Source organism: Oncorhynchus masou, chromosome 9 (assembly GCF_036934945.1).
Source record: "Oncorhynchus masou masou isolate Uvic2021 chromosome 9, UVic_Omas_1.1, whole genome shotgun sequence".
Classification (NCBI taxonomy): Eukaryota; Metazoa; Chordata; class Actinopteri; order Salmoniformes; family Salmonidae; genus Oncorhynchus; species Oncorhynchus masou.
In genome coordinates this window covers 55,564,726-55,580,585 of record NC_088220.1, presented here as the reverse complement: position 1 = coordinate 55,580,585, position 15,860 = coordinate 55,564,726, and the positions used below count along the sequence as shown (strand labels likewise).

General features: G+C 45.3%; 1 protein-coding gene across 3 annotated transcripts in view; it reads left to right on the top strand.

Moving 5' to 3' along the window:
• LOC135546258 (SUMO-activating enzyme subunit 1-like) overlaps positions 1 to 15,860 on the top strand; it is a 20,203-nt gene extending 4,343 nt beyond the window's left edge. Inside the window, exons 2-10 of one of the 3 annotated variants that reach the window (XM_064974540.1) lie at positions 214 to 256; positions 3,055 to 3,166; positions 3,561 to 3,734; positions 10,509 to 10,654; positions 10,756 to 10,858; positions 10,951 to 11,056; positions 12,699 to 12,843; positions 14,620 to 14,689; positions 15,425 to 15,860. In XM_064974540.1, coding sequence (XP_064830612.1) covers positions 3,149 to 3,166; positions 3,561 to 3,734; positions 10,509 to 10,654; positions 10,756 to 10,858; positions 10,951 to 11,056; positions 12,699 to 12,843; positions 14,620 to 14,689; positions 15,425 to 15,517 — 855 coding nt within the window. In that variant the 5' untranslated portion in view covers positions 214 to 256; positions 3,055 to 3,148 and the 3' untranslated portion in view covers positions 15,518 to 15,860. Of the gene's footprint in view, positions 1 to 213; positions 257 to 2,597; positions 2,828 to 3,054; positions 3,167 to 3,560; positions 3,735 to 10,508; positions 10,655 to 10,755; positions 10,859 to 10,950; positions 11,057 to 12,698; positions 12,844 to 14,619; positions 14,690 to 15,424 lie in introns of those variants that run through there. The other 2 variants (XM_064974539.1, XM_064974541.1) reach the window with 2 other exon arrangements.

Here is a 15,860-nt window from a genome sequence, read left to right as displayed (position 1 = left end):
CTGTGTATGGCTATCACGATTTGTTTGCTCATCACCTAAGGGATGTGCATACGATGGAAGTACATCCACGCAATGTATGCATACTAACCAAAGTCTTGCAGGTGTTTACAAGGTTTTGTGCATGTGCCAGGTGATAGAAAAGTCTCAACGGCAGTGCCGTTACTCTAAAAGGTCAGGTGAATAATACTGTCGTGTGGATATTTTTTTTCTCAGATTTTGATCCGAATAAGGACCAACCACACAGACAACCGGTAGAGTAAGTCCAAATGCAATTATATTCTACATTCTGACTTGTAAGGAAACTTTCAAGTTTTTGCAGTGCTTTAATTCAGACTGTGTATGCAGAAAGCTTGCCCGACGAGTCAAACGGAATTCTTAAACTACTCTATGTTCGCTACAGAAGAAACTAATGTCCGTGGGGCTAAGAAGGTGGGCAGGGAAAAAGGAAGAAAGTGGAACATATTAAGAGTAAATATTGAGTGCTACAGAATACAATGTAACATGACTAGTGAGGGTGAATTAACTGCGGTGAAGAACGCAGAGTTTGAGCCTCATTCAGATGGCGATAAAGATGTTTTTGCCCAGTGAGAGTGAGATTTTTTGGAGAGAATGGATTCTTGCCTTCTGGGTGATTCATATGTGGTGTCAGGTTGGGTGGAGGAGAGTTTGATGAATGGTGGGGAAGTGGAATCTTGTTTTTGTGTTTGTATTTCTGCCGTCCAGAGGAACGTGCGCTCCGCACCACCTGGCGTTAAGTGTTGAGGAGGCTCAACTGAAGTTTAAGATTCCTGGTGTCTGTGACGCCCACTGTTTGGTGCAACGGAGACCCCCGGTGGAGAGGGTGGTGAAACAGAGATGACACTGTCTGTACTACTGAGTTTTGATGCAGAGTTTTTACCAGATAAAGGCAAGTTAGGATGTGTAAGTTATACCATAAGAGAGCTTTTGACCCGAACCCATTACTGGTTTAGGTTTCAAGCTTATGGTCAGTAGTGTGTGTAGGATGGATATTCCTAGATGTGAGAAGTGTGCAGGAAAAAACAAAGGATTGTGTAGTATCGGTGGAAAAGGTTGTGTGTGTGTGGAAACAGTAGGGGTACCCATGGTGCTGTAGAACAGAGTTGTCTGGTGAGAGAAAGGGAGGTTGAGGTTGCCAGGATCAGAGTAATACAGGTGTCATATGCTGAGGCACTAAAGAGAGTAGTAGAGGAAGATGAGTCCACCCTTAAGGAAAAAGATTGCTGTCAAAGTGCAGTATAATTGCAGTATCAAATCAAATGTTATTTGTCACAGATGCTTGGTTAGCAGATGTTATTGTGAGTGTAGCGAAATGCTTGTGCTTCTAGTTCAGACAGTGCAGCAATATCTAACAAGTAATATAACAATTCCAGAACAACTAACTAATACACACAAATCTAAGTAAAGGGATGGAATAAGAATGTGTACATATAAATATATGGATGAGCAATGACCAAGCAGCATAGGCAAGATGCAATAGATGGTATAAAATACAGTATATACATATGGGATGAGTAATGCAAGGTATGTGAGCATCATTATTAAAGTGGCATTAATAAAGTGACTAGTGATCCATTTGTTAGAGTGGCCAATGATTTCACGTCTGTATGTAGGCAGCAGCCTCTCTGTGTTAGTGATGGCTGTTTAACAGTCTGATGGCCTTGTGATCGAAGCTATTTTTCAATTTCTCTGTCCCAGCGCAGCAGTACTGACTTCGCTTTCTGGATGGTAGTGGGTGAACAGGCAGTGGCTCGGGTGGTTGTTATCCTTGGTGATCTTTTTGGCCTTCCTGTGACATTGGGTGCTGTAGGTGTCCTGGAGGGCAGGCGGTTTGCCCCTGGTGATGTGTTGTGCAGACCGCACCGCCCTGCGGTTGTGGGTGGTGCATTTGCCGTACCAGGCAGTGATACAGCCCGACAGGATGATCTCAATTGTGCATCTATAACTGCAGTATGCTGCAAATACTGCGTCCAAAAGAACACGTTTTTTTTAACTGCAGTGATTTTGTAGTATAACAGCAGTTCAACTGCAGGACACTGCAGTTATTCTGCAATTACTATGTCCAAAATACTACAGTCAACTGCAGTTACTGCACTTTTACTGCAGTTTCAAAACAGCAATATTTTTTGTAAGGGTGACGGATCCTAAGAGGATCCCTGTGAGTAGGACGAGGCCAATAGAGAGTGATAGGAATAACGTGCTTTGGTAAGGTTGTTTTTTGGCGTACATGGCCATGGTGGTCAACTGTACCGCAGAAATGGAATGTAAATCACAGAGGATAGATGTTGTGGTGGCAGCTGCAGAGAAGTACTTGGGCGTACAAGATTTTACTGCAGAAGAGTTACAAGGTGTTTTGAATGACAATGTCCCATACTCCCAGGCTGCTGGCCAGGTGCAGGATTAGATAGGACCAAAGTAGTGGAATAGTGATGATGTTTTAATGGGTGTAAGGTTAGTTGGTAGGATACTTTTTTCATAAAGTGTAATGAATAGATACTGCAGCATAGTAGGCTGATACACAGCCAATACAGTAGATGGCGGCATGCACCTAGAACATTTGTTTGCGGACCGCCATAATACCAAAAAAGAAGAAGATAACGTCATCTTCCAGCGTCCGTTCAAATCAGCGATAGCGGTACCCTACCTGAATTTGAAAAGGGGCATATTAATCCCATTACTGTTAAACTAGACAAATAAACCAGTTTGAGATGATAGACATGATTGAGAAGGAGGATTCTATCATTAGCGAGGAAGAAGCTGCTCAGTATGACCGGCAGATCCGACTATGGGGCCTGGATGCACAAAAGAGGTAGTTTTTGCTAACCATTTAGCTAGCTTGAATCCGATCTGTTCGTTCTGGGTTAAAATGGGGTCCCACAGCAAGAATTGGATTGTAAAACACTCAAAATGTTGATGTTTACATAATTTATCAATCTGCACGAGGCATGCATATTTTGTCTTTACGGCTTTCTACCCGTTATTGTATGTTGGCGCTACATAGCTAATTAAGGTTTTTGCCATCCGCCTCTGTTCCAGACTGCGGGGGTCTCGTGTGCTCCTGGTGGGGCTCAGGGGCCTGGGGGCTGAGGTGGCAAAAAATCTCATCCTGGCTGGAGTGAAGGGGCTGACCATGCTGGACCACGAACTGGTATAGACCACAAACACAAAGGGGGGGGTTGTAACAGAGTTAGGTCAGAACAGAGGTAACCTAAAGTAGCAGGTGTAAAATAAACACCTGCAACTAGATCCACTATATACTGGTCTTGAAGAGAAGGAACAAAACTGTTGGTGGAGGTATTCTTTTTCACTCTCCGACCAATCCAGTAAATTTGGAGGAGGAGTTCAGATGGAGTTTTGCCTTGTTAACGTCTCATAGCGGAAGTAGCATCACAGGCTCTTACCGTTCTTGGGGACTCGGCAGAGGCTAGGTGAGAGGGAACCTTCCCAAGTAGGCTAATGGTTGGATAAACACTGAGAAAATTGCAGGACAGTAGAAATGAATGCTACAAATTGCTAACTATGTCTGTTCCCTTGCTTCCCAGGTGACTGAGGAGTCATGCCGAGCCCAGTTCCTGATTCCAGTGAACAATCAGGGCCAGAATCGAGCCCAGGCCTCCCTGGAGCGTGCCCAGTACCTCAACCCCATGGTAGAGGTGAAGGCAGACACAGACAGGGTGGAGACCAAACCAGACGAATTCTTCCTACAATTTGAGGCAGTGAGTACGGTAGTGCATGACCGGTCTATTATCAAGATTACTTTTGTGCATAATTATATATATTTTTTACCTTAAATGGCCTCTAGGTGTTGCATTTACACCATACTTCTTACCACATTTTTTTGTCACATACACATATTTAGCAGATGTGTAGCGAAATGCTTGTGTTCCTAGCTTCAACAGTGCAGTAGTATCTTAACAATTCACAACAATACACAAATCTAAAAGTAAAATAATGGAATTAAAAATATATAAATATTAGGATGAGCAATTTCAGAGTGGCATTGATTAAATACAGTGGAATAGAATACAGTATATACTTATGAGATGAGTAAAGCACTATGTACACATTATTAAAGTGACTAGTGTTCCAATATTAAAGTGGCAAGGGATTTTATGTATATAGGGCAGCAACCTCTAAGGTGCAGGGTTGAGTAGCCGGGTGGTACCTTTGAGGTAGAAGCTGTTTTTCAGTCTCTCGGTCCCAGCTTTGATGCACCTGTACTGACCTCGCCTTCTGGATGGTAGTGGGGTGCACATGCCATTGGTCGTGGTGGTTGATGTCCTTGATGATCTTTTTGGTACTTCTTGTGACATGGGTTGCTGTAGGTGTCCTGGAGGGCAGGCAGTGTGCCCCCAGTGATGCGTTAGGTAGACCGTACCACACTCTGCAGCAGACCAATGCCAGTGTAGCACCTCTTTTGCGCATGTTTTTTTTTTTTTTCTGCAGATAAATGAAGCCCTTTATCTGCTTCCCCAGACTCAGATGAACTCATGGACGTCATCAACCTTTATGTAACTGCATCCAATATAAAGGAAGTTTGAGGTAGTTTCATGAGCCAATGCTAACTAGCATTAGCATTACCTCCTCCCTAGCATGCTAGCAGTTACCACAGACTACCAGTAATTGCGCTAATGCTATTTAGCAACTTCCTTCAAACATAAAAATGGTATCCACAATTTCATCTGACTGGAAGTAGATAAAGGGCTTCATAATATGATGCGTATAAATATAATTTATACACTGACAGAGTAAGGGAATTGACAGGTGCCAGTAGGGGAAAAGAATAGCATAAACATTAAAGACCCTCGAGTTTGGAGATAAATGCATTTATCTAACTTATGTCTGTACTGCTAACAAGTAGAAACTTAGCTTTCCTGTGGCGTTTGGTTCCAGACACACTGCAAAGGAAGCTGTCTGAAGTGCTCTGCTCTGAATCATGTAGTGGGGCGGGGGTTTGAAGAGACTCCTCATCAGATGCTCAGGGATTTTTAAAGCGCAAACGAGCCGCTTCCCTAGTCTGACTGGTGGAGAAACGGCGGAAGCGTCCCGGGGGGAGTGCTAATGGAAGTTCAGGAGGAGGGGGAGGCGGAGTGGGCTGTGCTGTAGACTGGTAGACTCTTTTATCTGCTAGCTACCGATCTGTCTTGTCTGTGTGGTGTAGCACTGGGAAACTGGAACTGGTTGAAATTTGCTGCAATACATGACAAGGGGCTGCTCTTTTTAGTCACTGTGTTTTGGACTGAGGGATTGATATGTCTGGATTATAACTTCGATCCTGAGAGAGTGTTTGCAGGTGTTTTTGTCTTATAGAGATCATTTGAGGCAACAATTCACACCCACAACAAACAAACTCACTCTCGTTTACTTCACTCACCATACTGGTATAGTCTCCCAATTCCCACTCATGTACTCTCATTGAGTCAATCATAACCACTCATTCTCTGCATGTCTATCATTTCACCTCTCCCTTCACCTCCTACCAGACCAATTCTTCGTTGTTAGGTTCCATTGTACAGATAAGCTATATATACCCCCCCCCTTTCCTCGCTTCCTTCTTTTCACTCCCTCCCTCTCTCCCTCATGTCTCAAACAATCCAGCTCAGTGTCCCTCTTCACAAAGCCCTTGCCGGAGGCCATCGGGAGGAGGCGCCCAAGCTGCACGCCTCCTTCAAAGGGAAGAGACAGTACGGCTGGCCAGGCTGTTAAAAAGCCCTGTCCCCTCCGGTCTGCCAGTGCCAGCAATCTCAGTTCCCACTGCCAATCCACTCTAATGAACTACACCAGCAGCAGTAGCCCAACATGTCCAGCCAGGGTCTCTCAGTGTTTGTTGCCAGTGCCACAACAGAGGGCTTGCCTTTTTGTAGCTGGCAACTAAAGGCAATAGGACTTCCATAGTAGTCTGTAAGGGTTCCCCTTCCCCCATAAGACCTCCTTCCTATCGAGTTGAGGTGTGGTTTAAGGAAGATTTCCGGTCCATTTTTCAATCATCAAGCATGCACCCAGCATTGATGATTAGTCTTATCAATCTTCAAATCACATTTTATTGGTCACATACACATGGCTAGTAGATGTTATTGGTCACATACACATGGTTAGCAGATGTTATTGCGAGTGTAGTGAAATGCTTATTCTTCTAGATCCGACAGTGTAGCAGTAGCTAACGGGTAATATCAACAATTCCACCACAAAACCTAATATCTAACCAATTCCACAACAAAACCTAATATCTAACCAATTCCACAACAACACCTAATGCACACAATCTAGTAAAGGAATGGGATAAGAATATATGAGTATAAAATATATGGGTGAGCAGTGACAGCGGCTAAGATGCAATAGATAGTAAAGAATAGATAGTGAAGGAAACAGTATACAGCATGTACATATGAGATATGTAAATATTTTTAAAGTGGCATTGTTAAAGTGCTAGTGGTGGCTCTGTGCTAGTGGTGGCTGTTTAACTATCTGTTGACCTTGAGATTGAAAAACAGTTTCTATCTGTCTGTCCCAGCTTTGATACACCTGTACTGACTTTGCCTTCTGGATGGAAGCGGGGTGAACAGGTAGTGGCTCGGGTGGTTGTTGTCCTTGGTGATCTTTTTGGCCTTCCTGTGATATCAGGTGTTGTCGGTGTCCTGGAGGGCAGCTAGTTTGCCCCGGTGATGCATTGTGCAAACCGGAGAGACCTGCGGTTGTGGGCGGTGCAGTTGCCGTACCAGGCGGTGATACAGCCCGACAGGATGCTCTCAATTGTGCACCTGTAAAAGTTAGAGGGTTTTCGTTGACAAGCCACATTTCTTTCAGCCTCCTGTGTGCGTGGAGTATTTCACTTTGTCGGTGATATGTACACTGAGGAACTTAAAACTTTCCAACTTCTCCACTGCTGTCCCGACGATGTGGATAGGGGGGGGTACTCCCTTTGCTGTTTCCTGAAGTCCACGATCATCTCTTTGTTTTGCTGTCATTGAGTGAGAGGTTATTTTCCTGACACCACAGTCCGAGGGTCCTCACCTCCTCCCTATAGGCTGTCTTGTTGTTGGTAATCAAGCCTTCCACTGTAGTGTCGTCTGCAAACTTGATGATTGAGTTGGAGGCGTGCATGGCCCCGCAGTCATGGGTGAACATGGAGTACAGGAGAGGGCTGAGAACTCACCCTTGTGGGGCCCCAGTGTTGAGGATCAGCGGAGTGGAGGTGTTGTTGCCAACCTTCACCACCTGGAGCGGCCCATCAGGAAGTCCGGGGCCTAGTTGCACAGGGCGGGGTCGAGACCCAGGGTCTCAAGCTTAATGAGGAGTTTGGAGGGTACTATGGTGTTGAATGCTGAGCTGTAGTCAATGAACAACATTCTTACATAGGTATTCCTCTATCCAGGTGAGATAGGGCAGTGTGATGGCGATTGCATCGTCTGTTGACCTATTGGGGCAGTAAGCAAATTGGACTGGGTCTAGGGTGGCGGGTAGGGTGGCGGTGACGTGATCCTTGAGTAGTCTCTCAAAGTACTTCATGACGACAGAAGTGAGTGCTACGAGGCGATAGTAATTTATTTCCGTTACTGTAGCTTTCTTGGGAACAGGAACATTGGTGGCCATCTTGAAGTATGTGGGGACAGCAGACTGGGATAGGGATTGATTGAATATGTCCATAAACACACCAGCCAGATGGTCTGCACGTGTTCTGAGGATGTGCCTAGGCATGCCGTCTGGGCTGGCAGCCTTGCGAGGGTGAACACGTTTAAATGTTTTACTCATGTCGTCCAAGGAGGATGTAGAGCCCACAGTCTTTGGTAGCGGGCCGTGACGGTGGCACTGTATTGTCCTCAAAGCGCAAAGAAGTTGTTTAATTTGTCTGGGAGCAAGATGTCGATATCCGCGACAGGGCTGATTTTCTTTTTGTAATCCGTTATTGTCTGTATACCCTTGTGTTTGAGTCGTTGAATTGCGACTCCACTTTGTTTCTGTACTGACGCTTGTTTGATTGCCTTTACGGAGGGAATAACTACACTGTTTGTATTTGGCTGTGTTTCCAGTCACCTTGCCATGATTTAAATACGGTGGTATGGGCTTTCAGTTTTGCACGGATGCTGACATCAATCCACGGTTTCTGGTTAGGGAAGGTTTTAATAGTTACAACATCTCCTATACACTTCCTTTAAACTCGCTCACCGAGTTAGCATATACGTCAATGTTGTCAACGTCAACGGCCTACTTGCTCATCATCAAGTCATTTGTCATCACATTCCCTGCAAGGTCTCTCAATGAACATGTACACTGTATAGTTGGAATTGGAAAGCAGCCGCGGTCATCCCCCTCTTCAAAGAGGATGACACTCTAGACCAAACTGCTACAAACCGATATATCTATCCTACCCTGCCTTTATTAAAGGTCTTCGAAAGCCAAGTTAACAAACAGATCACCGACCATTTCCACCTGTACCTTCTCCGCTATGCAATCTAGTTTCAGAGCTGGTCATGGGTGCACCTCAGCCACGCTCAAGGTCCTAAATGATATCATAACTGCCATCAATAAGAGACAATACTGTGCAGCCGTATTCATCGACCTGGCCAAGGCTTTCGACTCTGTCAATCACCACATTCTTATCGGCAGACTCAACAGCCTTGGTTTCTCAAATGACTGCCTCGTCTGGTACACCAACTACTTCTCAGATTTCAGTGTGTCAAATCGGAGGGCCTGTTGTCCGGACCTCTGGCAGTCTCTATGGGGGTGCTACAGGGTTCGATTCTCGGGCCGACTCTTCTCTGTATACATCAATGATGTCGCTCTTGCGGCTGGTGATTCTCTGATCCACCTCTACGCAGATGACACCATTCTGTATACTTCTGGCCCTTCTTTGGACACTGTGCTAACAAACCTCCAGATGAGCTTCAATGCCATACAACTTTCCTTCCGTGGCCTCCAACTGCTCTTAAATGCAAGTAAAACTAAATGCATGCTCTTCAACCGATCGCTGCCCGCACCTGCCCGCCCGTCCAGCATCACTACTCTGGATGGTTCTGACCTAGAATATGTGGACAACTACAAATACCTGTGTGTCTGGTTAGACTGTAAACTCTCCTTCCAGACTCATATTAAGCATATCCATATCCAAATCCAGAATCGGCTTCCTATTTCGCAACAAAGCATCCTGCACTCATGCTGCCAAACAAGCCCTCGTAAAACTGACTATCCTACCGATCCTTGACTTTGGTGATGTCATTTACAAAATAGCCTCCCAACACTACTCAACAAATTGGATACAGTCTATCACAGTGCCATTGGTTTTGTCACCAAAGCCCTATATACTACCCACCACTGCGACCTGTACACACTCGTTGGCTGGCCCTCGCTTCATACTCACACAACTATGCAATCTCTATAGACCAACTTTAGCAGTAAAATGGCCTTACTGAAGAGCTCAGTGACTTTCAACGTTGGACCATCATAGGATGCCACCTTTCCAACAAGTCAGTTCGTCAAATTTCTGCCCTGCTAGAATTGCCCTGGTCAACTGTAAGTGCTGTTATTGTGAAGTGGAAAGGTCTAGGAGCAACAATGGCTCAGCCGTAAAGTGGCACACAAGCTCACAGAATGTGACCGCTGAAGCGCATAGCGCGTAAAAATCATCTGTCCTCAGTTGCAACACTCTACCAAGTTCCAAACTGCCTCTGGAAGCAATGTCAGCACAATAACTGTTCTTGGGAGCTTCATGAAGTGGAGACACATACAAGCCTAAGATCACCATGCGCAATGCCAAGCGTCAGCTGGAGTGGTGTAAAGCTCGCCGCCATTGGACTTTGGAGCAGTGGAAATGCGTTCTCTGGAGTGATGAATCGCTGACAAATCTGGGTTTGGCAGATGCCAGGAGAACGCTGCCTGCCCCAATGCATAGTACCTACGGTAAAGTTTGGTGGAGGAGGAATAATGATCAAGGGCTGTTTTTCATGGTTCTGGCTTGGCCCCTTAGTTCCAGTGAAGGGGATTCTTAACCGTACAGCAGACAATGACATTCTAGTTGATCATGTGTTTCCAATTTTTTGGGCAACAGTTTGGGGAAGGCCCTTTCCTGTTTCTGCATGACAATGCCCCCTTGCACAAAGCGAGGTCCATACAGAAATGGTTTGTTGAGATTGGTGTGGAAGAACTTGACTGGCCTGCACAGAGCCCTGACCCCATCAAACACCTTTGGGATGAATTGGAATCTGAATGTGAGCCAGGCCTAATTGCCCAACATCAGTGCCTGACCTGAATAATGCTCTTGTGGCTGGAGTCCTCGCAGCAATATTCCAGCATCTAGTAGAAAGCCTTCCCAGAAGAGTGGAGGCTGTTATTACAGCAAAGGGGGACCAACCATATTAATGCCCATGATTTTGGAATGAGATGTTTGACGAGCAGGTGTCCACATACTTTTGGTCATGTAGTGTAGATATCACCATGGGAGTTGGAGTTTTAGCTGCTCTCTCTGACTTTGTCCTCCCCTCCCTTGTTCCTCTCAGGTGTGTCTGACCGGCTGCTCCAGAGATCTGATGGTACGCGTGGACCAACTCTGTTTCCAGCACAACATCAAGGTCTTCTGTGGCGACGTCTTCGGTTACCACGGATACATGTTCTCCGACCTTGGCCAGGAGCACAACTATGTTGAGTGAGTGTTGTGTGATTGTCATGTGTCTAATTTACTTGTCTTGATTATTCACCAGTTATACTTTATGCTCATCTGTCCCTTGTTTTGATGCCCCCGTCTAGGGAGAAGCCCAAAGTAGTCAAGCCCAAAACAGAGGAATCCAATGATGGACCCGAGGCCAAAAAAACAAAGATTGACCCAAATGAGACCACCATGATCAAAAAGGTGAGCATTGTATAATAATATCTCAATTAGCGTTATCCTCCACATCTAATGGCGTTATGTTCCTTGGCGCTCTCTCTGTCCCAACTGAACAGACGGCCTGCTTCTGCTCCTTGAAACTGGCTCTGGAAGTGGATTGGACCAATGAGAAGGCCAAGAGCAGCCTGAAACACACCCCCGTGGACTACTTCCTGCTACACGGTACCTGCTCCTTCCACAAAGCCATTGGATATAAATAGCTATCTGATAAAAGGGAGTTAGATCACTAACTGGCTGCCATCACGTCTTTTTTCCTCTACACGTGAGTGCCTGCAGCTCCAATGATATCGCCCACCACCATACCCCCCCCCCCCTTCCTGTTTTGGTTGTTGTAGCATTGCACCCTGTTCCTTCTAGTCTGATTTGGTCCCTTAATAGCCTTCACCTGGTTTCATAGACCTTCTTAACATGGCTCTGTTTCCATCACAGGCTCTCCATGGCCAGTCGTGTGTGACTTTAGAACAGAGAAACAAACAGCTAGCCACCACCCACGACACTTCATCCGCAAGGCTGCGTACTCTAGCCCCTGTTGTTAGCTAATATTAAAATAACAGCCGGAAAGGAAAGAAGCTGTTCATTTGTTTGTTTTTGTCGTTTTCAGGAGGTGTCTTACAGCATTTGGGTTTCTATAATTATGTCTAGACGTAGTGGTATCTCTCGACCGAGCTGCTCTTGAGGAAGTGGTGCTTCCTCTTACAGCTCCTCTGTGTGTCAGGGGTTGGGGGTTAGCTTACTGTATGCAACCATAACACCTCTGGAGGAATGGAAGGCAGCACAGGCGTGGGGGAGCACAGGACTGTTTTCCCTCAACTTTGATTTAGTCAATGTAATTTGAATGTGTTGTTTTTGGTTCATCTGTTTTGAATCTAATCAAGAATGTTCCAGACTACTCTCTTAAGACAATGTTTACTTTGCACAGATATCTTTGTACTCTTACAGGTTGAGATAATTCAATGGGTGAGAGAATATTTAGTTGAGGGTGATGATGGTGATTTATGCATTTATTTTATTTATTTATTTTGCGAGCGTGCGTGCGTGCGTGCGAGGTGTCATTCTACTGGAAATAGCCGTGGGCGGACTGGGCTCCATGATGTGTTTGATGGACAGCTAAAGAGAGGAAGTTATGACACCTGTTTTAACACTGAGGGGGCGAGTAGAGCTGCCAGGCTGAAAGGGGGGTTTAGAACCTAAAACGTCTCCGTTGCAACAGTGCGTCCATCTCTCCCCTTTTTAATTATTTCCCTTTTAGTAATATTCCGACTCTAAACCACATCCTGCTCAAATTGACACATCTGCCCACGGTCTCACACAGGATGGGTGTAGTACTAGTGGCGCGTGCTGACAGGACAAGGACATGAGTCATATGTCTGATCACGGCCTTGTCAAACGGATCAAAAACTGCTCTTCATTCAAAGCCATTATCAGATGAAGAAGTTTGTTGGCGCAACACTTGTGGTGCGTTGATTGCCACTATCAATCGTCTGTGGTACAACACAGATAAAGATCTGATTGCACACTGTTTCCACAAGATGATCAGTATGTAATTGGAAGCGTTTCCATTTTTTTGTACTTAAAAAAAAAAAGAAAATTGCCAGCCAGTGTCATTCCAGCAAGTGATAGAATCACAACTCCACCAACATTTCCTTAGTAACATATTCTGTGTCGTATGGAAACGCAGCTCAGTATATGAAGCAATGTAACCCATAAAATCAGAGCTTCCTCTGTGTGTCTTCTATGGTTTCCAGCACTTCTACCACTCAATCTATTGTTTTCTCTCCGTTTGTTCCTCTCTTCTTTCCCACAGTACTGCTGAAGTTCCGTACAGACAAAGGTCGCGACCCCCACCCAGAATGCTTTGAGGCAGATGCCATGCTCCTGAGACAGATCCGGGATGATGTCCTGGAGGCTATGGGACTGAGTAGCGACCTGCTACCTCACGACTTCGTCAGGTGCCCGGCACAATTCAACCCAGATTTCACCACATGGTGCATCACTTGACAGCCACATATTAAGCTGGACTGTTAGTAATACAGTGCATTCGGAAAGTATTCAGACCCCTTGACTTTTTCCACATTAAGTTACGTTACAGGCTTATTCTATTCTTATTTGCAAGTGTATTAAAAATAAAAACCTTAAATATAACATTTACGTAAGTATTCAGACCATTTACTCAGTACTTTGTTTAATTACCTTTGGCAGCAATTTCAGCCTGGAGTCTTCTTGGGTATGATGCTACAAGCTTGGCACACCTGTATTTGGGGAGTTTCCCCCCATTCTTCTCTGCAGATCCTCTCAAGCTCTGTCAGGTTGGCTGGGGAGCGTTGCTGCACAGTTATTTTTGGGTCTCTAGAGATGTTCGATCGGGTTCAAGTCCGGGCTCTCACTCAAGGACATTCAGTGACTTATCCCAAAGCCACTCCTGCGTGGTCTTGGCTGTGTGCTTAGGGTTGTTGTCCTCTTAGAAGGTGAACCTTCATCCCAGTCTGAGGACCTGAGCGCTCTGGAGCAGGTTTTCATCAAGGATCTCTTTGTACTTTGCTCTGTTCATCTTGCCCTTGATCCTGACTAGTCTCTCAGTCCCTGCTGCTGAAAAACATCCCCACAGCATGATGCTGCCACCTCCATGCTTCACCATAGGGATGGTGCAAGGTTTACTCCAGATGTGGCGCTTGGCATTCAGGCCAAATAGTTCAATCTTGGTTTCATCAGACCAGAGAATCTTGTTTCTCAAGGTCTGTCCTTTAGGTGCCTTTTGGCAAACTCCAAGCAGGTTGTCATGTGCCTTTTACTGAGGAGTGGCTTCCGTCTGGCCACTCTACCATAAAGGCCTGATTTGGTGGAGTGCTGCAGAGAGGGTTGTCCTTCTGGAAGGTTCTCCCATCTCCACAGAGGAACTCTCGAGACAGAGCCATCAGGCTCTTGGTCACCTCCCTGACCAAGGCCCTTCTCCCCCGATTGCTCAGTTTGGCCGGGCGGCCAGCTCTATAGGAAGAGTCTTGGTGGTTCCAAACTTTTTCCATTTAATAATGATGGAGGCCACTCTGTTCTTGGGGACCTTCAATGCTGCAGAAATGTTTTGGTACCCTTCCCCAGATCTGTACCTCGACACAATCCTGTCTCAGAGCTCTATGGACAATGCCTTTGACCTCATGTCTTGGTTTTTGCTCTGACATGCACTGTAAACTGTGGGACCTTATATAGACAGGTGTGTGCCTTTCCAAATCATGTTCAATCAATTGAATTTACCACAGATGGACTCCAATCAAGTTGTAGAATAATATCAAGGATGATCAATGGAAACAGGATGCACCTGAGCTCAATATCGAGTCTCATAGCAAAGGGTCTGAATATTTATGTAAGTACGTTTTTTTATTTTTTATTATTATTTTATTTTTGAATATAAATTGTTTTCTCTATTTCATTATGGGGTATTGTGTGTAGTTTGAGGGGGAAAAACATTTATTCCATTTCAGAATAAGGCTGTAACGTAACAAAATGTGGAAGAAGTCAAGGGGTCTGAGTAGTTTCCGACGGCACTGTAGGTTTGTAGGGGTTTTGCCAGTGATGGTAGTTATTAGATGTATCAAAGATCATCTGTAACTGGCTGCTCCATTCTGAGCTATTTCAGGTTTTCCAGAGGTATGACAATTGTTAATTCATCCTACTGAACTGGAGAGTTTGTTTCTGTTGGTGACACTTACGTTGTTGTTTTGGGTTGTCATCAGCTACTGCTTCTCTGAGATGGCCCCTGTGTGTGCAGTGGTGGGAGGAGTGCTGGGACAGGAGGTTGTCAAGGTTGGTTGTCAGTTTTTTTTTTTTTTTTTGTATTATTGACTTTTCATTAGTTTCTGTGACTTTAAATCATTCTTACTTTACTGTCCATTCTGGCTCTAAACTAGTGTCAACCACCACACCCCACAGACTGTCTGCACCACAGTTACTGTTGTGCAGCTTTCACTGGGGAGAAAGATGCCATGTTATATTTTGGGGAGGTAGAAAGCGAAACACTTGACAGCAGGCTGCTCCACTTGATTCTGGGTCCAATCCAGAAATGTCCACTATGTTTCAGTCCTGTGGGGCTTTTGGGGAGATTGAGGCAGATGGTGTGGCTGTTTTGGATATGACCTGAGTATTGGAGAATAAGGGAAGTGTCACAGTCCAACCTATGTTTGAGAGTTGAGGGAACCAGGTGAGAAGAGGTAAAGTCAGTCAGTACAGACTACAACCCTCTCAGCAGGATGATGTCACTGCGCCAGGCTTGTCTGTCTCCACGATATGATGTAATGATGAAACCGGATGAAACGGCCTGCAACCGGCCCGACGTCTCACTGGTCAAGCGATCACACAACGGACAGTGCACCCGACGCTCACGCAATGGAGCGGACACTAGAGGACACCACGTGAATGGAAAGCTGGTGAAGCTCGCAGAGCAAAGCTATCCTTACCTATGGTTGGCTTAGTTTGAGAGATGGTCAGGTTGTGAGTGTGTGTTGTTGGCTGGTATTAGCATCTGTTTGTTTGTTTCTACAGGCTCTTTCCCAGAGAGACGCACCGCACAAGAATTTCTTCTTCTTTGACGGAATGAAGGGCAGCGGGGTTGTGGACTACTTTGGCCCAAAGTGATCGACCCTATTCCCACCAGAGGAGGGAGAGGTGTGTGCATGGCACATTAAGGCCTACACTCACATGCACAATACGTTTGGTCATTCTTTTTTCCAGTCAGACTATTTATCAATGTGTAAGCGTTCACCTCCAGCTGAACGTTCAACGAGTGTTTCAACAGGCGAAAAGGATTTGTCGTTATACATGTTCTCCTTCTTCTATACACACACACACACACAGACGTTTTTTTCAGCATGCCTTCTGGAAGTTCTCTTTTCTTGTTTGCTAATGTCAGACTGTCCGTTTTATGTTTCTAGCACAGAGGTATTTTTACATTTTGTAATAAAACTATTGTGAACAAAAA